The following is a 23,118-nucleotide window of genomic DNA, read 5'->3' as shown; positions in this document are numbered from 1 at the left end:
CATTTCCAAAATCACACAGGTCTAGGTACTTGTCGGAGACTCTCACCTTGCTGTACTTGCATGTGAGGTGTTCACTCTGCGTGCGTTATGATGTGAAGGTAAATTGGCCAACAAGTACCTCAGGTCTCTTTGAGGGTCCACCTTGTGTCAGTCACTCAGAAAGTCACCACTAACAATCAGTGTGGTGGTTTTAGGTTGCAAACCGCATGACTCCTTTCAGTAGCAAAAGCAAGTGCTGCAAAAACAGTGCGGATAGCTAAACAAAGCCAAATCCTGTCTGCCAGTAAGATTCCTCCTCTAAAGCACAGCTTTGTAGAACCACTTTCCAGAAAACACAGGTCACCAGGGGGGCATGCTGGAGTTCTGAAGGAACTGGATTCGTTCAGGAACTGGTTTCTGAGTGTTCACTCTACTGGAAACAAACAAACAAAACAACCTTTTGTTCTCTCAGCAAGGTGTTTTATAACTTACACTAAAAGACCTGTGCAATGGAATTTACATGGAACTCTAGAAACAAAGGCTTTGAGAGGCTGGCCTTGCGGAGGCCCCTGCTCTCCTGTGTTGAATTCTATAAACAGCAGGTGTGCGGCCTCCCCTGGTCTAAGGGTGGGCCACACTGTGCGGGTGTTAATGGAGTGAGTGTTTTCCTCTGTGTCTGTCCCTAATGAACCTCAGACTCAACTGACCTCACAAAGGGAATTCAGCCACTTGCTGCCCTCCTGAGTGCTCTGGCACAAATGTAGTTTGCAGGCAAACCTTGACCAATCAAGAAATTAGGCCTTTCCTCCCTCTCGAGCCTTCTTCTTGACATTTTGCTTGCGACATACTCTATTTCTTTGCCATGAAAATGGACTCAATATTCCATCCATGTTGCTACCAGTCTCTGTGCTTTGTTCAAATGTTTGGTAGTTTTTATTTATTTCAAATCCAATTTTAGAGAAAGATTGTTAAAATAACTCCCCTTTTTCTATTTGAGACATTTTAAGCAAAATATAATAGCAGTTTATAATTACAAACAGTAACAAAGCTTTCTTTTTTTTTTAACTTTTTTTTTCTTTTATTATTATACTTTAAGTTTTAGGGTACATGTGCACATTGTGCAGGTTAGTTACATGTGTACACATGTGCCATGCTGGTGCGCTGCACCCACTAACTTGTCATCTAGCATTAGGTATATCTCCCAATGCTATCCCTCCCTGTTCCCCCCACCCCAGAACAGTCCCCAGAGTGTGATGTTCCCCTTCGTGTGTCCATGTGATCTCATTGTTCAATTCCCACCTATGAGTGAGAATATGCAGTGTGTGGTTTTTTGTTCTTGTGATAGTTTACTGAGAATGATGATTTCCAACTTCATCCATGTCCCCACAAAGGACATGGACTCATCACTTTTTATGGCTGCATAGTAGTCCGTGGTGTATATGTGCCACATTTTCTTAATCCAGTCTATCATTGTTGGACATTTGGGTTGGTTCCAAGTCTTTGCTATTGTGAATAATGCCGCAATAAACATACGTGTGCATGTGTCTTTATAGCAGCATGATTTATAGTCCTTTGGGTATATACCCAGTAATGGGATGGCTGGGTCAAATGGTATTTCTAGTTGTAGATCCCTGAGGAATCACCACACTGACTTCCACAATGGTTGAACTAGTTTACAGTCCCAGCAACAGTGTAAAAGTGTTCCTATTTCTCCACATCCTCTCCAGCACCTGTTGTTTCCTGACTTTTTAATGATTGCCATTTTAACTGGTGTGAGATGGTATCTCATTGTGGTTTTGATTTGCATTTCTCTGATGGCCAGTGATGATGAGCATTTTTTCATGTAGTTTTTGGCTGCATAAATGTCTTCTTTTGAGAAGTGTCTGTTCATGTCCTTCGCCCAGTTTTTGATGGGGTTGTTTGTTTTTTTTTCTTGTAAATTTGTTTGAGTTCATTGTAGATTCTGGATATTAGCCCTTTGTCAGATGAGTAGGTTGCGAACATTTTCTCCCATTTTGTAGGTTGCATGTTCACTCTGATGGTAGTTTCTTTTGCTGTGCAGAAGCTCTTTAGTTTAATTAGATCCCATTTGTCAATTTTGGCTTTTGTTGCCATTGCTTTTGGTGTTTTAGACATGAAGTCCTTGCCCATGCCTCTGTCCTGAATGGTAATGCCTAGGTTTTCTTCTAGGGTTTTTATGGTTTTAGGTCTAACATGTAAGTCTTTAATCCATCTTGAATTGATTTTTGTATAAGGTGTAAGGAAGGGATCCAGTTTCAGCTTTCTACATATGGCTAGCCAATTTTCCCAGCACCGTTTATTAAATAGGGAATCCTTTCCCCATTGCTTGTTTTTCTCAGGTTTGTCAAAGATCAGATAGTTGTAAATATGCGGCATTATTTCTGAGGGCTCTGTTCCATTCCATTGATCTATATCTCTGTTTTGGTACCAGTACCATGCTGTTTTGGTTACTGTAGCCTTGTAGTATAGTTTGAAGTCAGGTAGTGTGATGCCTCCAGCTTTGTTCTTTTGGCTTAGGATTGACTTGGTGATGCAGGCTCTTTTTTGGTTCCATATGAACTTTAAAGTAGTTTTTTCCAATTCTGTGAAGAAAGTCATTGGTAGCTTGATGGGGATGGCATTGAATCTGTAAATTACCTTGGGCAGTATGGCCATTTTCACGATATTGATTCTTCCTACCCATGAGCATGGAATGTTCTTCCATTTGTTTGTATCCTCTTTTATTTCCTTCAGCAGTGCTTTGTAGTTCTCCTTGAAGAGGTCCTTCACATCCCTTGTAAGTTGGATTCCTAGGTATTTTATTCTCTTTGAAGCAGTTGTGAATGGGAGTTCACTCATGATTTGGCTCTGTGTTTGTCTGTTGTTGGTGTATAGGAATGCTTGTGATTTTTGTACATTGATTTTGTATCCTGAGACTTTGCTGAAGTTGCTTATCAGCTTAAGGAGATTATGGGCTGAGACAATGGGGTTTTCTAGATATACAATCATGTCGTCTGCCAACAGGGACAATATGACTTCCTCTTTTCCTAATTGAATACCCTTTATTTCCTTCTCCTGCCTAATTGCCCTGGCCAGAACTTCCAACACTATGTTGAATAGGAGTGGTGAGAGAGGGCATCCCTGTCTTGTGCCAGTTTTCAAAGGGAATGCTTCCAGTTTTTGCCCATTCAGTATGATATTGGCTGTGGGTTTGTCATAGATAGCTCTTATTATTTTGAGATACATCCCATCAATACCTAATTTATTGAGAGTTTTTAGCATGAAGGGTTGTTGAATTTTGTCAAAGGCCTTTTCTGCATCTATTGAGATAATCATGTGTTTTTTGTCTTTGGCTCTGTTTATATACTGGATTACATTTATTGATTTGCGTATATTGAACCAGCCTTGCATCCCAGGGATGAAGCCCACTTGATCATGGTGGATAAGCTTTTTGATGTGCCTCTGGATTCATTTTGCCAGTATTTTATTGAGGATTTTTGCATCAATGTTCATCAAGGATATTGGTCTAAAATTCTCTTTTTTGGTTTTGTCTCTGCCCAGCTTTGCTATCAGAATGATGCTGGCCTCATAAAATGAGTTAGGGAGGATTCCCTCTTTTTCTATTAATTGGAATAGTTTCAGAAGGAATGGTAGCAGTTCCTCCTTGGAGTAACAAAGCTTTCCTCAGACACAGAATAGAGTAGACTGAAAAGCTAGTGATTTTCAAAGCTTATGGTACGGAAACTCTTTGTAACTCAGGAAAGACGTTCAACTTCCTGGGTCCCTCCCAGTGTACTGCACAGTCCATACGTATAACACCTCAATGGTTCTGAAGTTTCATGGTATTATTGTTATTGTTTTTATTATCTTTTGAGACAGAGTCTTGCTCTGTCGTCCAGGCTGGAGTGCAGTGATGCAATCTCGGCTCACTGCAACCTCTGCCTCCCGGGTTCAAGCAATTCCTCTGCCTCGGCCTCCCGAGCAGCTGGGAATACAGGCGTGTGCCACCTCGCTCAGCTAATTTTTGTATTTTTAGTAGAGATGGACTTTCACCATGTTGGCCAGGCTGGTCTCGAACTCCTGACCTCAGGTGATCCACCTACCTCAGCCCCCCAAAGTGCTGGGAGTACAGGCATGAGCCACTGCGCCTGGCCACGGTATTCTTATTCCAATGACATATTTTGTAGAACGGTGTGTAAAACGGAGTCACTGGAGCAGACCGTTGCATTCTTGGTTCCATTACTGGTTCTCTCAACCATTTTAAGTGGTTGGTGAATTACCCTGTCCACAGTCATACCAGTCCTCAACATGGAGAAAATGAAGAATTAAAATGTAAAATTCATGAAGTGTGGTAGTAATTGAATTGTTAATTCGTGCTTGAGCTGAAAGAAAATTCTGCAATTCCATGAGGATATATTTACATTATCTGTCTTTATACATTGGATTGAAAATCATATGAATTTACAGTTTCATAGCATTCTTTCCTAATTCTTCAACCATTTGCTTCTCAGTCCTGTTGGGTTCAGATTACTAGTAGACTAATAAATTCACGCAGAAGATTGATTTAAGAGTAAAGTGGGCCACTTGCTTTCTTGCCAAGGTTTTCCTTCCACACTTTAATAGGACAATTTCTGACAGACACTTCTCAAGAAATCCAGGCTTCATGATGTCCCAGGTGTGACTGTTGTTGCTACACAATTGCCTGTGGGAGACATTGGGCAGTTTTTGTTTAAACGGAAGCTAAAGGTCAATGAATAATAAATAAACAAGTCTGCAAAATCAAGACAAATCACAGCCTCTGGGCTCTGGCATCATAGTGTAAGGTCCACTGAGGAATTTCAGTATTTTATTATCATTAGATGATATTTGGTTTTGAAGTGTGCAGGGCTGCCCTCACCCCACGTTCATTTCTTTAAAAAAAAATTCAGTGAATAGAGTTGCGTATCCTCCTTTGCCACTGTGCATACTCAGTGGAGTTGTAGCAACTATCTTCAAATAGTGGCAGAGTCATGCAGTGGGGCTGACACCTACCATGTACTAAGCTGGACAGGATGCAAATGGTCACCATCCTAGCAAATGTATAACTGGGTCATTTGACATCATGGTCTTCATATTTTAACAGATGCTTTAAAAATATATAACATTCTTAATTTCTGTGGCTAGAATGTCTTGCCATCACCTTTTCCTGGCTAACAAGTGCTCATCCTTCAGACTTTAAACGCCACCTCTTTCACCAGGAGTCCTGGTCCTCAGCACGGCTGAGTGCTCCTTCCACTCGTTCCCAGCCTGCTAGGTCCGCACACCCTCAGGACTCTGCATGTGACAGCTGCTCCTCTGCGTTTACCCTCTGCAATTGTGTCTTGTTCCTTGTTTAATCCCCAGCCCCAAGAACATTGCAGCCCACAACAAATCATCATGAAATTATTGTCAAATAAATGAATTATTGTCAAATACATGAAGGTGACATAGGAGACAATGTAAAGGACATGACTGCCCAGTGGTGAGGTTATTCTGTTTCTGTTCATTTCAACAAGTACTCAGTGCATGACTAATATGGTAGAGACACAGCAGAGAAGCATGAACTTGATTACATTTCATTCTGATGGAAGACAGACAGGCTTTCTAGGTTTTGTGTAGATGACTCAAAACCAAGACTACATCAAAGATATTAAAAGAAAAAGTAACTCACATACAAAGCATGTAGAATAATACTATCATGGACTAATAGAATCTTACATTTAAAATAGAGCTCAAAATTCATTGAGTTCAAATTCCTCCTAATGCAATTTTCCCTTCCTCAGCGTATTGACACAATATCATTAAGATTTGGGTGAAAGAGTATTCTATGAGTGAAATTGTGTGGTTGTCCTCATTTGTAATAGACTATAATTGGTCAAAGATTTTGAATGTTTTAAAACAGAATTAACTGATGGCTGGAAAGTGATAACAGGTGAAAAACAGATTGCTATCTCATTGTTTCAAAATAGGAAGTCACATTGAAGAAATAATTGTTCCGTATTAGGAAGCTTAGATACTAGGCAATCCTGCTGATACATAACTTTGTTTTCTTCAGGCAAGGAGGTAAAATGAAATGTTTTTGAAGGACATCCTTTGTTTTCTTTAGGCATTTGGTGCCAATTCCTCAGAGAACCGAAATGACCATGTGTCAGAGAGGAGTTGCTGTTGGGAATCTTTATTTACAATCATGGCTGTCAGGCTTGCTGCCTGATTTCTAGAGTACACAGATGCTTCCTTGACCATTACAAGTCCTTGTTTGCCAGGTTCCCAAAGAAGAGTGCAACTTCAAACTATGTGCACTTACCTAAAACTCAGTTCAGAAAAATATTAGGGTTTGAAAGGAGTTCTGTTTGTCTAAGTCAAGAATGAGACCTGAACAGATTCCCTAAAATGAGAGGAGCTCTGTTAAAATGCACCCCTTTTCACATCACTATTGCCTTTGGTCCCACATCCCCTCCTCTTGGAGTGGTTCTGGGCTTCAGAAGTAATCCCAAAAGGAATTGCTGGTGCCATTTTATTGTGTGTTTCTAGAAACTAGGTATTCTATGCCTCACCTCAGAAACGGCTGGGATCTCTTGTGCTGGGCTGATGGGCTCTTCTGGCTCTCACCAGTCCTCGTCTCCCTGTCCCTAGGGTTGGAACGATGGCTCCATCTCCCCCATGCATGACAGAGCACGTTGTGCAAAGGACAGCGTCTGGAAAGGGGAACCTTCAGAGACAATGTCCTCTGTGCCTGTGATAACACTTGTGCCTTCCGGGGATCTCTCTTCAAAATATGGAGAACATTCACCCTCATCCATGTTCTCCGCTTGTATCAAGTCTCATATGTGGGAGTGATTGGGACAAATCACCAGAACTGACTTATTGATCCGATTGACTGGAATACCTGCCAATGGACAACAATTAGCCAAATCTAGCCTGGCTTTCTGTGGTCTAATCTCTTCTACGAGTTGAGGCAGAGATCAGATTCTCTTCTGTCTCTCTCCTCTGCAATGTTACCTTCCTGATAATGAGTTTGTTCTCCAAAATAGGAGAACACAATGTTTCTAAACTTTGTTTTAAGCAGAAATATAGATTATGATTTTAAATTTCCCTAGAAGGATATACTTAATCCCAAAGGAGTATGACAACAATTTTGTAATTTCTCGAATCTGGGTGTGCAGGAACTTGTATGGAGAATCATTGGCTATGTTCCCTGTTGGGGAAATAAGTGGGCAGGAAAAGTCTCCGCCTTGATATTCTGCATGGACCGAAGGCTTCTGTAGCTGTTTCCCTATGAAAAGTTTCTTTCTATAACTTCAAAGATAAATATTGATTATTTTTTTTAGAATAGGTGTACTCTCACTTTATTGCAAAATTCCTCTTAAAGCAATTGTTTTTCTAATATATTCTTTATTTTCCTGTGAATTAAGCAAAAAGAAATGTTGATGCAGCTATAGGAGAGTGACAAAGATGATGATTTAGGAACTCATGGTGAATGTTTTTCCTCTTCTTGTGACTCCAAAACCCATGTGTAACACAGGTCCAATTCATGTAAGTTACTCTTCAGCCTGTGTGTTTTGTTAATTTAATAAGAATACCCTTTCCATATATGCGAGGAAGGGAGAGAGAGAAAAGGAGAAGTTGGAGGAAAGGAAAGAAGGAAAAGTGAGAGCAGTAAAGAGGCAGAAGAGGGAGATGGAAGAGAAGGTAACAAAATGGCATGGTGGCTCACACCTGTCATCCCAGCACTTTGGGAGGCCAAGGCAGGAGGATTGCTTAAGCTCAGGAGTTGAAGACCAGCCTGAACAACATAATGAGACCCCATCTCTACTGAAAATAATAATAATAAAAAAATTGCTCAGGCATGGCAGCATGTACCATGGTGGTGTAGTCCCAGCTCCTCAGGAGGCTGAGGCCAAAAGATGACTTGAGCCCAAGGGATTGAGGCTGCGGTGAACCGTGATGGTGCCACTGCATTCCAGCTTGAGTGACAGAGCAAGACCGTGCCAAAAAAAAAGAAAAAAAATGGTGTGAGGGAGTGGAATAATGTCAGAGGGTCTGTCTCCATGTGGAAGCTCTGTTACTAAAGCTCTTTCAATGCCATGTTTGTCAATTGTTTTACTATCTACATGGACATTCTGTCTCCCATTAAGTAAAGACGCCTGCCCCGATCTCGCGCTTCTTCCTGTTCTTTCGCTGTGCACCTGGGTAAGCCCTGCCACCTTTAGTTTCAGCTGTCAGCTGTGCATGCTCCTGTTTTCCCAAGTCCACGCTAACTTCAGCACATCTGTCCCTGGAACTCTAGACTTCTCTTTTCAACTGATTCCAGGCCATTTTTACCCAGACATCGGCTCACCCATAACTCAGATTTTCATAATTGAAATTGAACTTTTTCTCTGATCCCTGTCTTTCCATTTGGAATTTCACAGGTAATTTGATTATCTAGTCTCTCTGACTGGAAGCCCCCCTCACTGATCTCCTTACTACCCATAATCAATAGGTTAAGAAGCCCTGTTCATGTTAATTCCAAGAATTCCTTCTTTACTTTTTGCTTTGATTTGAAAATAGTATAACAAGGTAAATAACTGAATACAGGTAAGCAAAATAAGTGAAATGAATAGATGGGAAAATCACAACTAGGAAAATACAAACCATTTCATATTAGAAATATTACTTATTTTTTCCAGGATTTCTAAAAAAAGAAAGTAAAAAGAAGAAAAACTATATTTAAAAGTATACATATATATGTAATGAGAAAGATTTCAATAAGTTGCGCCTTCAATACTGTTACTGACTTGATAATAAAAGTAAGTTGTGAATGTACTACTTTTATAAATGACAGACACTCTAAATTTTAAAATTGGTTTTACGTTTTTAGCTGGCCACTGCGGTTCCCCAGACCCGATTGTGAACGGTCACATTAGTGGAGATGGCTTCAGTTACAGAGACACGGTGGTTTACCAGTGCAATCCTGGTTTCCGGCTTGTGGGAACTTCCGTGAGGATATGCCTGCAAGACCACAAGTGGTCTGGACAAACGCCTGTCTGTGTCCGTAAGTGCACTCTTTGTGGACGAATTCATCGATGCTTCCTTTTGCCACCTTGTCTTTTGTTATTAGGTCACAATATACACCTGTTTAATCTTCACTGTAAAAGGGAACAGCAAACTTTCAGTTTTGCCTATACAAAGAAAGAGAACAGGAGAGGTGTCATGTTCACGCTTTCCTTTTTTCGATCTCCTTCCCGTTTTGTTTCCTTCAAACTCCTTTTCCTGACTCCACGTTTAATTTGCTTATTAATTCATTTTAAATGGATCCCTGGCCAAGTGGTGTCATGGATTCCTCCTCCTTGATTTTATCACAGGATAAACTGGGTGGAGAGAAAAGCTGATAGTAGGAGGGTGGAGGTGCAGAGTCTGGGTCTGCTGGGCAGCTTTGCAGTCCTAGAAACAGCGGCACTCCCTGCCTCATCCGTGTTGCATGTATTTTTGTCATTGCTTCGTCAAGAATATAGGGAGTTTTGTAAGCATTCTTTCTTTTACTTGAAAGAGTTAAAATTGGCCAGGCGTGGTGGCTCACGCCTGTAATCCTAGCACTTTGGGAGGCTGAGGCAGGTGGATCACCTGAGGTCAGGAGTTCAAGACCAGCCTGGCCAATGGCAAAACCCCATTTCTACTAAAAATACAAAAATTAGCCTGGCATGGTGGCATACACCTGTAATCCCAGCTACTAGGAGGGGCTGAAGCAGGAGAATTGCTTGAACCCTGGAGATGGAGGTTGCAGTGAGCAGAGATCATGCCGCTGCACCCCAGCCTGGGCGACAGACCAAGACTCTGTCTCAAAAAAAAAAAAAAAAACAAGGGAAAAAAAAGAAAGAGGTAAAATTACATGTAATGAATGATCAACCTTGAGCTATATAACTTCAGCGATAAATATTGTAAATATTGACTATTTTTAGAACAACGTACTCTCACTTTATTGCCCAATTTCCCTTAAACCAATTGTTTTTTAAAATATAGTATATTTTCCTATGAAGTAGACAAAAGAAATGTTGATAAAGCAGTGACAAGGATTATCTGTAATAGTGCTGTGAAAAATGTACAAAGTTCACGGGTAAAAGCTTTACTTATAGGAAAAAAATTGTTGACGAGATAAATGCGGAAGAAAACACCAGTTTTATGACTGTACTGTGTTTCTGTTGAAAGGGTGAATGATGGATATCTCTCCCTGATCTGTCTTGCTGTTATCTGGGGCATGACATATTGACAGTTCACTGCATTTCAAAGGATCATATGACAGAGGATCATATGACAGAGATTCTCAACAAAAATAGGAGCTGAGTGTGCTTAGTTATTTTGCTAATTTCATGATGTGTAAATTGATATTGCAACAATGTATACATGGACATTACAAAGTATCAGACAAATCCCATACTGTCTCATAAGGAGGGTTTCACAGAGTCAGCTGGTGCGTCTGGAGAAAATGTCCAAAACTCATGATTAATACCAGAATTTTTAGCATCTCTTGTTTTTCACTGCTTCGTTTTTAAATCATTTGGTATTCTGTCATGATTCAAGAGAGATAATAATTATGATGGTGAAGAAAGCGTGTTTGGCAGGTGTTTGTTATTTTCCACAATTATATTAAAAGCCTGTAGGGTCAGCCTGTGGTTCTAGCTCCCAATATTCCCTTCTGAATATAAATACCATCTGTAAGCTGCCTGGTTAGTGGAAAACCTTCAGTCCATACCATTAGTATGCCTGCATGTTTCTTATTAATAATCCCAAGGGAAAGTGATGACCTGTTCAATATTTAACAATGACGTTGACCTGTCTCTCTACAGCCATCACATGTGGTCACCCTGGAAACCCTGCCCACGGATTTACTAATGGCAGTGAGTTCAACCTGAATGACGTCGTGAATTTCACCTGCAACACGGGCTATTTGCTGCAGGGCGTGTCTCGAGCCCAGTGTCGGAGCAACGGCCAGTGGAGTAGCCCTCTGCCCACGTGTCGAGGTAGGAAAAGCATCCAGGAATGAGCCCTTTGCTCTGAGAGTGTTCTAGGCTGCCCAGTAACACCAAAGAGCCTGTCTCCGTGAATCAAGGGTAATGCATAAAGAGTTCTGCAAACTCTCGCCATTCAGGTGTGAAAGCATTTCTGAGAGTAAGCACAAAGCTCTCCATGGCTTTTTCCTGTCTCGTGGCCAGATGTTCAATCACGAAAATCTAGAATTATCTCCCTTAAAGATAACTCATCTTCTATTTCTCTTTTTATTCATGTATTTATACATTTATTTCTACCCTGTATAGTTAGCATTTGGGGGCCATTATGCTTCTAATTTTATGACTGTCTTTACGAAGTTCCTACTGTTTTAAATTTTCAATTATTTATTTTTTGATTCATTTCTTTAAACATAGTCACAGAGACCTCGGCTAAATCTGAGTTTCCAAGAAAATTGTGTTCTTTTTGCATTTCTAGATGTTTGAGCTCATGATGTTTAAGATTTCATTTCAATTACTTTCCATTACAACATCGCTCTTATTGATGGTGCCTTGTACTTTAGTGTGAAGGACAAGTATTTTTTATGGTATTAAGATGAAATTAAAGCCAGGAGCTTATCAATGTCTCTTTCTCTGACAAGAACCTCTCTTATCCTAGGGCTCCCATGGGAGCTATCTTCAAATAACCTGATAGCAGAGTGGGAACCCAAGTCATTTAAAAAATGATTAGACGTTGTATAGAAGTTGGCTACTCAGCTGCAGAGTTCTGGCTCAGGTCTAAATTGGAGGGCTTGGCGTAAGCTCAAAGGCTAAGTACAGACTCCTACCTCTGTTTCCCCCTAAAATACTAGTACTATCAGGATCAGAATGTTTGGGTTTTGACCAACACACTGATGAAACCCGGTTCACTCAACTAACCACAGTGCAGAATGCAAAGGAAACCAGGGTGAGGGGGTGAAGCCAGTGCCCCTGCCTCCGCCGAGCCCCAGCCCCTGACCAGAGGAGGGAACCAACCCCGCTTAAGAAGCCCAGGGACATTGGTCAGCCCCAGGTGCACAAGGGTGAGCTTGCTTCAATCACAGCTTTCATTTTATCCAAACATGGTCTCCCTCCAAAAATAAAAACGGAGAGAGGAACATGGTTACCGATTTCACCTGAACTACAACTTTTCTTCTTCTTTCATTGTATTTGTGTTTGTTTTTTCCTTTAATAATTACATGGGAAATATCTGATGTGCAGAATTAGGGTTGAAATGATCTCTTTCACTTTAGTTTCACAATCACGAGAAATAAGAGGAGATGCAAAACACTGCTGTGTACTCATTCTAGCATAATTCAATCTTTTTGGCAGTTGAACTCTTATGACTGACAACTGTGCAGTGGTGTTTTAGGAAGTATGGAGCAGGGCCTAGCAAAATATGCTCTGGAGCTCAAGAGAGCTAGCGGTGACTCTGTGTGGAGGCCACAGGACTCCATAGGGAGCAGAGCTGAGTTTACTGCCCAGGCCTGATACTTCCAGAGTCAAACATCCCTCACCCCGCCGTCAGCTCCTCACAATCGTGTGTGTGTCCGTTAGCAATATGCTTCATTTCTTTACTTAGTAACAGCATTGTCTCAGTGAAAATCTAACATTGGCGGTCTTGGAGGTGATCCTCCTGATAAGAAGCTCATGTAATTTGTAATCTCTCATTTTAAAAAATATTTCAGCTCAAATATGTTAACATTGTGTTTTAATATGGTAAATTACTAAATTACATGTTTATATGGAATATGTAAAATATGTCATATGTTCAGCATGTTATTTTTTTGTTAGGATAAAATGTCATCAGTTCTCTCTCCTTTTTCCTATTAAAGTCCTCCTTTTCTCCGTTGAATGAGTAAATACATTCATAATAAAATGTTTCATTTTGAGATAACTGTAGATTCCCAGGCAGGCACTAGGTATAATACAGAGAGGTCCTTTTTGTCCCTACCCACTTTCACCCACTGGTAGAATCTTGCAAACTTAGAGGGTATTAGACCAACCAGCATATGGATGTTGAGGTGGTCAAGATGGAGAATGTCCATTATCACAAGAATCCCCCTTACTCCCCTTATAAACACACCCACGCATCCCAACCTCATTCTTAATTCATGGCATCCACTAACCTGGTCTCCACTTCTCTGACCTTCTCCCTTCAAGAATGGTATATAAATGAATGAAATCATGTGGTGTGCAGCCTTCTGAGATGGGCCTTTTCATTCAACATAATTTTCTAGAGATTCATCCAAGTTGTGGCCTGTGTCAATAATTCAGTCCCTTTTTCCTGTGTAGTAGAATTTCATGGTACAGATGTAACAGTTTTTTTCACCATTTACCCATTGAAGGACGTCTGGGTTGATTCCAGACTTTGCTGTGACAAACAATGCTGCTACGAGCTGTTATGAACAGGATTTTGTGTGGTTATAAGTTTTCATTTTTCTGGGAAAAATGCCCAAGAGTGTAAATGGTACTGGGACATATGGTATTTGCAAGTTTAGTCTTATAAGAAACTGCCAAGCATTTTTCCAGCATGGCGGTACTATTTGTCATCCCTACCGAACATGTGTGGGCGATGAAGTTTCTCTACATCCTCTCCAGCATTCGGTGCGGTCACTCTGTCTTATTTTAGCTTTCTTGATAGATGTGTGGTGATAGCTTTCTGTGGTGTTCACTTGCAATTTCCTGATGGCTAACGACGTGAGTACCTTATCTGGTGATTATTCCCATCTGTACTCTTCAGTGAAATGTCTGTTCATGCCTTTTGCTCACATCCTAATGGAATTGTTTGGATTTTTTTGTTTGCTTTTTAAGACTGAGTTTCAAGAGTTCTTTATTCTGTGTAATATTCATTTGTCAGGTATATGATTCGCAAAATTTTTCCCAGTCTGTCGTCTGACTTTCATCCTCTTCACAGGGTCCTTTGAGCAGCAGAAGTTTTAAATTCATCGTCTTTTCTTTTTCTGGGTCATGGTGTTGATGTCAAGTCTAAGAACTCTGTCAAGACCTAGATCTTGAAGTGTTCCTCTATTTTTTCTATCACTTTGCATTTGATATGTTTTAAAGTCTGTGATCCATTTTGTGTTAATTTTTGTATAAAGTCTGAGATTTAAATAGAGTTTTGCTATTCTTTTTTTAACCTATGGATATTCAAGACATATTGGTTTTCATATGGTAATTTATTAAATTACAAAGGAACATTATCAGGAAGGGCTTCTATGTTTCTAACCCAAATAAAAAAATTAAAAATTGAATGATAAAGATGTCTATAAATAATTTTCTGAATTAGATTTTTTAATTAATTGATCCTGTAAAAACTTTACTGTGTGTTTCTATGTAGCTATACCCACTTTCCATATAAAGATAAAACATTGATGGCTTTAATTTCTGCATTTACCACATATGAGTTGTTTTTCATAAAACTTTTAGTCTTTTAGTCAAAAAGCATCCGTTTTCCTCTGTAAAACATGGCAGTGGTATCACGTGAGTGGGCACGATGGCGTGTAGGGAACTGGTGCTCGTTTTGGGAACTTTCCACTGCCCGGCTGAGTTGTCCGCATGACATCAGCACCTGCGTCCGCACCACAACAGCAACAACAGCAGGTGCACACTTCTGTGTGTGGGGAAAGAATCCACTCACTGCAAGGCAATGTTACTCTGAAAATGCTCATCCATCAATTCCCTTTAATTGTATGCCTCGCAGAATGACCCAAAATGACCATCAGCAATCAGTACAGACGAGGTCAACTACTTAGGCTACTTCTTTGGTTGTATGAATGCTGTTTACTTACTTTCTTTCTTCTTCTTGCTTTTTTTTTTTTTTTTTTTTTTTTTTTGAGATGGAGTTTTGCTCTGTTGCCCAGGCTGGAGTGCAATGGCGCCATCTCAGCTCACTGCAACTTCCGCCTTCAGGGTTCAAGTGATTCTACTGCCTCAACCTCTCAAGTAGCTGGGATTATGCCACCATGCCCGGCTAATATTTTTTTTTTTCTTTTTTCTTTTTTTTAGTAGGGATGGGGTTTCACCATGTGGGTCAGGCTGGTCTTGAATTCCTGACCTCACCAAAGTGCTGGGATTACAGGAGTGAGCCACCGCACCCAGCCTGTTTTCTTACTTTCAGAACAACCGTTGACGATAACATCACGAGCCTTGTCTGCTTTCTTCAGTGCAGGGGAGTAACTCCGGGCCAGAGTGAAGTCATAAGGGCTGAGACGGGAGCTGTCTTCATTGTGGCACTCAGTCTACGTCCTAAAACTTTAGCCACGCTCGTCTTTTAAAACATTAGAAACAAAACCAAAAGCTTCCCTTTGTATTTTGCACTAGAGGATTAGATCTTTACGTCCTGGGAGACCTCTGAGTACTTCCTTCATTTTAATGAAAATTCAGCTTTATTCTTGCTTTTGATGAAAAAAAGATGGATCCTTCTCAAATAATTGGAAGCCGACTTCCTAAAAAATATTTTTAAAGTATATCCAGTTGGCAACTGGGAGACGCTGAGATTTGGGCTGTGGTTTGCCTCTGCCTCAGTGCCCCGACACTCCTCTTTTGTAATAGGATCAGGAAAGTGATGTCGGACAGGGGCAGACAGTAGCCCCCTCTGCTGCAGTTAACAGGATATTGGCAATAAATGCATTGAAGGAGGAAAATATAACCTTACCTTCAACAAGGGGTATGATTTAGAAAACCCAGACAGGTAGTCTACACCCATTTGTTGCTTCAAATTTTGGAAAAGTGTCTCCAATTTAAAAGGACTTCACTAAGTAGAAGTGGCCTTTCTACATTGTTTTTAGTTTTAGAATGCACGTAAAAGTTCACATAAGTGTATATAAAGGGAAGCAGTTTTTAATGAGTAAAAAAATCTGCTTTGGGATTCACAAGTACTAGATGAAGCTCCAGCACATGATATTGGACAATCCTTTCTTTCAGTGTTTATTTTATTCTTGAGATAAAATTGATCCAGGCACAGTGACTCAAGCTTTTAGTCCCAGCACTTTGGGAGGCTGAGGCAGGGAGATCACTTGAGTCCAGGAGTTTGAGACCAGCCTGGGCAGCATAGTAAAACTCAGTCTCTACAAAAAATACAAAAATTAGCCAGGTGTGATGGTAGGTACATGCCTGTAGTTCCAGCTACCTAGGAGGCTGAGAAGGGAGGATCCCTTGAGCCTGGGAGGTCAAGGCTACAGTGAGCCAAGACACGGCACTTCCAGCCTGGGCAACAGAGCAAGACCCCATCTCAAAAGAAAATCAGATGGCATAAAACTAGACCTAGTTTGCTGGGCATGATGGCTCACGCCTATAGTCACAGCACTTTGGGAGGCCGAGGTGGGCAGATCACGAGGTCAGGAGTTCGAGACCAGCCTGACCAACATGGTGAAACCCCCTCTCTACTAAAAATACAAAAAAAATTAGCCAGGTGTGGTGATGCACACCTGTAATCCCAGCTACTCAGAAGGCTGAGGCAGGAGAATTGCTTGAATCCAGAAGGCGGAGGTTGCAGTGAGCCAAGATCACGCCACTGCGCTCCAGCCTGACTGACAGAGCGAGACTTCATTAAAAAAAAAAAAAAAAAAAAAAAAAAAGCAAAACCAAACTAGACCTAGTTAACCATTCTAAAGTGTGCAGTTCAGGGGCACTTTCGCCATGACCATGTTGTGCAACCATCACCTCTGTCTAGTTCCCAGATGTTTCATCACCCCAAAACAAAACGCTAAGCCCATAAGCAGTCCCCATTTCCCTACTCCTCTACCTCCCAGCAATGAGTGTGGCGTGTGTGTGTGTGTGTGTGCATGTGTGTGCATGTGTGTATGTATGTGTGCATGTGTGTGTTCATGTGTGTGCATGTGTGTTCATGTGTGTGCATGTGTCTGTGTGTGCATGCATATGTACTATTCATGCATGTGTTTCTTTTAAATCATGTGAATGTAATTAAGAGAAATATTGAAAGGATTGCTATACATACACACTAAAATTTTAAGAAGCTGGTTGTTTCTCATGTGGAATATTTAAATCTGTTATATTTATACTGATTTAACATATTTTTAAGCATCTATACTTGACAGTAGAGTAGGAAATAACTTCGGGTTTTCACTGTGTAGTCACCTTCTTGAACGAAATTTCCTGTGACTTTTGTACTCACTGCCTCTTTGTAATAGGTGGAATTTATTAAAAACACTTAGCCCCATTTTCCCTCTGTGAGTGTCCATGACTCCTGAAGTTCTCAGATGGGAAATACAGCCATAGACCAAATGCTATTTATGTATTTAAACACAGAGTACTCTTTTCTGAGCCTCTATTACTTTCACAACATTTGAATACTTCAGTGACTCATATTCACTCGCATTTTTGCTTTTTTTTAAAAAAGGTATGTTTCATTAATCAATTAATTCACAAGTTTTACTTTCAAAAATGTTTTCTCATAAGGAAATGGCAATTTTGAACCTTGTCTGTTGTTAAAAAAATTCAAATTCCAGGTTGTTTTTTAAAGAAATGTTTTCTCTTCTCTGAGATTTTTCAAAAGTCTTAGGATAAGGCCATATCTGGCCTTTTAGAAAATGATTCTGGTTTCATTTTGATGAACATAAACTTTTGCACTTTTTATTATTTCCAATTGATTGCATTGCCAAAAAAATCTCCAACAGTGACAGTTTCATTCGTAGATGTATATTTAGTGTGTTTTAGTCCTTACCCTGTTACAGAAATTTAAATAATGTATATAACCTAAAACTCTAAATTTATCAGAGTGCCATGTGTATTAAGAACTATTTTAGCATTGCGATTTTAAGTGGAAGAACATTGAGTGTCTTAATGTAGTTTGTACATAAAGTAATAAATACCCTTAATGCCACACCCTAGAAATAATTGGCCTGTTGAAGGACAAGACAATAAGAAAATCACCTTTTAGATCATGTATATTGTATAAGGCTTTGCTGCCAAAAGATATGAGCCCAAGTTAATCTGAATTGGTATATCTGCAGCAGCAGTCAATTCCTATTGCTAATATACCATATGGAAAGCAATCTACAACTGAAGGGAAAAGATCACATTAAAATGTGGGAAAGGCGGTGGATAAAGGAAGACCAGAGCAGTTCTGCGCTTCCCCGGGACGGGACGGTGCCTCTGACCAATAAGCTCACCTAACAGATGCGAAGTTTTAAAATATCTCATTTGCTCAATACCTTGCATAGCTCTGGGCCCATGTGCTGTAGGTGAATACTTCTGAACAAATATATGGGGATTATCATCGCTTCTCGCTCTTCCAGGGTAGAGAGCATCTTACATTGATAACAAAATCCTCAAAGTTCCTTTGTTCTCACTCTCCCCAGAAAGCAGGCTTCTATTGTGTCTTATTTAGGAGCGAGGAGGAATGGAATCGCTCACAGAGGTGTCCCTAGTTTTTTGCTCAAAACCTCGTGCTTTCACCAATAATGTGGGTGGTCTGGTCAGCTTGAAAATTAGCAAGTCGATCATATAGTCTATATAGTATTATTATGTAATAATGGGTTCGTAGAGAGTCTCACTTGTAAAGTCAGGGGCTATGGAAAATGGGGGATGGGTTTAGGGGATACCCTGAAATGTGTCAACCGGTGCTGAATGAAATCTTGTCCCACTGTCTCTAGCACCAGGAGGCTTTGCTATACATGAAGTATTTATTGCACACTGTGCTAAATATGGCTGAAACAATCACGTTAACTCATTCAGTTCTCAGAGGAATACATGAAATCCGCACATCTACAAGAAACCATGAGGACCGGAATGGCGATGGGAAGACAGATATTAGTGTCAGCCTCTTGCTCATGCAGCTGCAAGGACTTAAGGAAAGATTCAACAGCTTTAATCAAACTCTTTTCTCTTCCTTGTGTGACAGAAAATAAATTGCATGACTGAAGGAACGATTGAGAATGAATGCCCACAAATGTTGTCCCAGTTACCTCCACACAGGGGGACAGCATAATTATGTCTTCACGTCTTAGGTGTATCAGAACGTTCTGTATCCATCACCGTAGAGCCTTCTAGGCCATGCAATGCTGCATTTGTTGAGCACCTACTATATCCCAAATGATGTGCTAGACACCATCAATACAATTATTCGTGTCTTTAAGTAGATAACTATGCAGACGACCAGAGGAGTTTGCTAGCTAGGAAGACTCACCCAATCTGCCGTGGCGTCTGTCCATTTGACACAAAACATGTTCTTGCAGAATGAGAGATTAACTGAACTCAAAAGAGTGGGCTTTTAAGTATCAAAAGCTTTTTTTGTATGTAGGTTCCACTTTCTTCTAATTTATCCCAAGGAAGAGAAGAAGAAATGAAAAACACCTCACATTTATTCATCATTCTCTGTATCCCACATACTGTCTCTGGTCCACTAGATACCGTGTCTGTTACACAGCTTAAACAAATTCGTTGATGCGTCTTAAACTCTTCAGGATTAATGTAGCCTTTATTTTTTAAACTTCTTGCCTTTTCGTAGAAAAATAGAAACAAACTTAATTTTAAAAACTGCTTTTTCAAATATATCTGATGAAGCAGGGGATGGAGGAGGAGGTTAATGGACCATCGTTGGCATGTCATATTGATTGGAAGTGCCCGGATCATCCCTAGCTGTCTGCCTGCTTTAGTTTTTTATTATTCCATATTGTTTTGTTTTGTTTTATTTCAGAACTAAGATTCAATCTAGTACACAGAATTTATATGCATGTTATTAAAACAGGAAAAAACAATATTTCAAAGAGGACAGACTCATAAAGATGGTGAAGCTTCTGGAAGAAGTGGCATAAAACTCAAAAACCTCAAGTTAAAAAAAAGCAGCTGAACAAAATTGCCAGGGATTCTTGCTGTTTGCTGCAATAGGGTCTGATTCTTCCTGTGTGTGCTTTTTAAAATATTCTCACAAGAGTTGTAGGCTGTTGTGTCTCACGTAAGTGTGCTGTTGTCTTTGCATTCTTTTCCCAACTACTTCCTAAGATTCTCAAGTGTGTAATCTGGAGGACTCATTGGTGTGACCCTGGTGCAGCACTTAGTTAATGGTACAAAACAGAAACCCCATCCCAAATTTTGAAGCAGAGCCCCAGGTAAATCCGTGCTACTGTGAGGCGGAATTAGACACAGATTTCTACAACATCCACCTCACCCTGGGTAGGCTGCTTATTCTCAGGTTCAACCCTTCACAGGATGCAGCTCTATCCAGCCCTGCAGTGCTTGTGATCAATTAGAAAACTCAGATTTAGGAGACTAAAGAAAATTCATTATACTCAACCCAGTAACACTATCTTTGCATATAAGATTAAAAAATAAATAAAAGAAGGTATCCCTTTTATTAGTAGTAGTATCTTTCTGGATGAAATAATTTATACAGTTGAAGATGTCATAAGAAGGAATGAAAACAAGCATCTTCAGGTTTATTTTGAGAATCACATTTTCCTACTCTCCTGGAGGCCCATATTTCCCTAGAGGAGCTTTCTTGGAAACTTTGTCCCCTATTCTAAACTATGTGTCAGTATGTCTAAGAGTTGAGCCAGTTCAATGAGGGACCAGTTAGATTTCCCAGGTCTCACGTCGTTTCAGGATGATTCACATAATGTTTCCCTGCTTCGTCTAATAATTTGTGTATTGCATGCAAACATTAAGATATTATTTTTTCTTTTCTTGTCATAATTTTATAGGATTGGGTGTTTAGACACATGTAAAACATGTGTCCAGATATGCTTATGTACGTAAGCATAAAGAAAATTAAGAAAATATGGGGTTAGTGAATGTTCTGTTAGGGTAGAGGAATCAAAAAGGAAACACCCACAAAAACTTCACTAAAGAATCATTATGGGTTTAGTTGCACTAAAGTGTTAATGAAAAATTGGATATAATAACATATTCTCACAATGTTAAAATAGTAAAATTTTAAAATGAAGGGAAATGTAAGCTAATGTTAAAATAGCTAAAATAGTTATTTTAAGAACTGGGGAAAATAGGTTTTAGGAAAAATAGCTAACGCATGCGGGGCTTAATACCTAGGTGATGGGTTGACAGGTGCAGCCAACCCCCATGGTACACATTTACCTATGGAACAAACCTGCACATCCTGCACATGTATGGCAGAACTTATGGTACACATTTACCTATGGAACAAACCTGCACATCCTGCACATGTATGGCAGAACTTAACATAAATGAACCAATTGCAGTGATGTGACTTAACAAAGCTCCTCTTGGGCTTAAGGAAGTGGATGGGAAGGAGCTTGCCAAGAGCAGGAGGTTCGTGTGAGCCCAGGGACCCTGAGGCTCCAGTCTCCCCGAAGCTGCCCTTTTGCGCGCCGCTGGCAGGGTGTGTCCCCTGGCACAGAGGGAAACGGTGATGAACCCGCATCACTCTTGTGCTTAGGGAAGGCCCCTCTTATGGGGGCATTCATCCTCCGATTTTATGTTAACTTAAAAGTCGTGTGTTCATTTCTCATAACGCAGTGTACATTCCTTACAGCAAAAATTGTGAGTTATATCCGAAAAGAAGTACTGTATCAATCATCTTTCAAAACAGTAGTGAATAAGCTTTGATTTTTAGAAAAGGTATTGTAGATTTTATTGCATTTTTTGTATTTCTTATATACATAGAAATATTCTTCTTTATATATTTCTTATATATATATTTATGTATATGTTATATAGAAAGAAATATATTTGTTTTTTATATATTTATATATTTCTTATTTATATATATTATATATACACACATAAGCTTACATGTAATTCCTATGGACTCTTTTATAACCTGCCTTTTTATGTAATCATATATCATGAAGAATTTTTCATGTCAAGAATTATCCTTATAAAATTAATGCCTCTTTAATTAAAATTTTAATAGCTCGTAGAGTTAACTTGCCTTTCTTCTTGACCTGCAAATGCTAAATGCCCTTAATATAAGCTATTTATTATTTTATCAGTAAAATATGCTAGAAAAATATATCCAAAGCCTGGAAATAATATAGTCGGAGAGACCATTAAGAATTAGTTCTAACTTTGCCTTAGGGCTGAGTTAAAATCAGTTAAGAGGGAATGTACTTGCAAGAGTCTCTGAAGTCAAGATGTAAATATCATTGTGTAGAGAATTTGCATATGCCACTTCCTTGTGTTATTAGGTCGATGCAAAAGTAATTGCGGTTTTTGCTATTGCTGTGGCAAAAACCGCAATTACTTTTGCACCAAATGAATATTTCCTGCAATCTTTTTCCTTTGCATTAGGCATATTTTCTTTGGTAAAAAATGAACTAGAGAGCCGGGCGCGGTGGCTCATGCCTGTAATCCCAGCACTTTGGGAGGCTGAGGCAGGCGAATCATGAGGTCGGGAGATCGAGACCATCCTGGCTAACACAGTGAAAACCCGTCTCTACTAAAAATACAAAAAATTAGCTGGTCGTGGTGGTGGGCACCTGTAGTCCCACCTACTCGGGAGACTGAGGCAGGAGAATGGTGTGAACCCGGGAGGCGTAGCTTGCAGTGAGCTGAGATCGCGCCATTGCACTCCAGCCTGGGTGAACCAGAGTGAGACTCTGTCTCAAAAAAAATAAAAAATAAATGAACTGGGGAAAATGTTAATATCTGTGTAGGACTTAGAGGGAGTGTTGCTGAGTAGAGAAAACAGTCTTAGGGGTTGATCTGATATGTGTTTGCACCCACACCACCTAGTCCTAGCTGCAGGTCTTAGAGTTCATGCTCGACTTCCTGGGACAACAGCAGTTTTCTTAGATGAAGAATCAAGAAAGTGGTAGCCACAGTACCCTCTTCATAGGCTTTTGAGAGCTCTACATAAACCAGTGCTTGGCCAAGTGCCTGGCAGACAGTGAGTCCTCAGGGAATCTCAATTTCCTCTTCAAAGTTTATATTATCGCAGGAAAGTCAGGCAATCAATTACAATTCTCAATTACAATAAATTATAATGTATTTCTTTTATCACACCTAAAAGCCAAAACTATAGCTGTAACCTAGTTATCAGTTATTGATAAAACATAAAAATATGTAACTTTCACATATTTGAAAATAGTCATTATTTAAATTGTTGTTACTGTGTTTTCTCTGTGGCCAGCAATCTTGTTTAATTTAATTTTGGTCCCTTCAGTTAGTGAACAAATCCAGA

General features: G+C 39.9%; 1 protein-coding gene across 2 annotated transcripts in view; it reads left to right on the top strand.

Moving 5' to 3' along the window:
* CSMD1 (CUB and Sushi multiple domains 1) overlaps positions 1 to 23,118 on the top strand; it is a 2,071,408-nt gene that overhangs the window by 1,997,307 nt on the left and 50,983 nt on the right. For both annotated transcript variants that reach the window (XM_055349528.2, XM_055349527.2), the window contains exons 53-54: positions 8,858 to 9,031; positions 10,821 to 10,994. In XM_055349528.2, coding sequence (XP_055205503.2) covers positions 8,858 to 9,031; positions 10,821 to 10,994 — 348 coding nt within the window. The remainder of the gene's footprint in view (positions 1 to 8,857; positions 9,032 to 10,820; positions 10,995 to 23,118) is intronic.

The sequence above is a fragment of the Gorilla gorilla genome, chromosome 7, assembly GCF_029281585.2.
Source record: "Gorilla gorilla gorilla isolate KB3781 chromosome 7, NHGRI_mGorGor1-v2.1_pri, whole genome shotgun sequence".
Classification (NCBI taxonomy): domain Eukaryota; kingdom Metazoa; phylum Chordata; class Mammalia; order Primates; family Hominidae; genus Gorilla; species Gorilla gorilla.
This window is presented reverse-complemented; position numbering and strand designations above follow the sequence as displayed.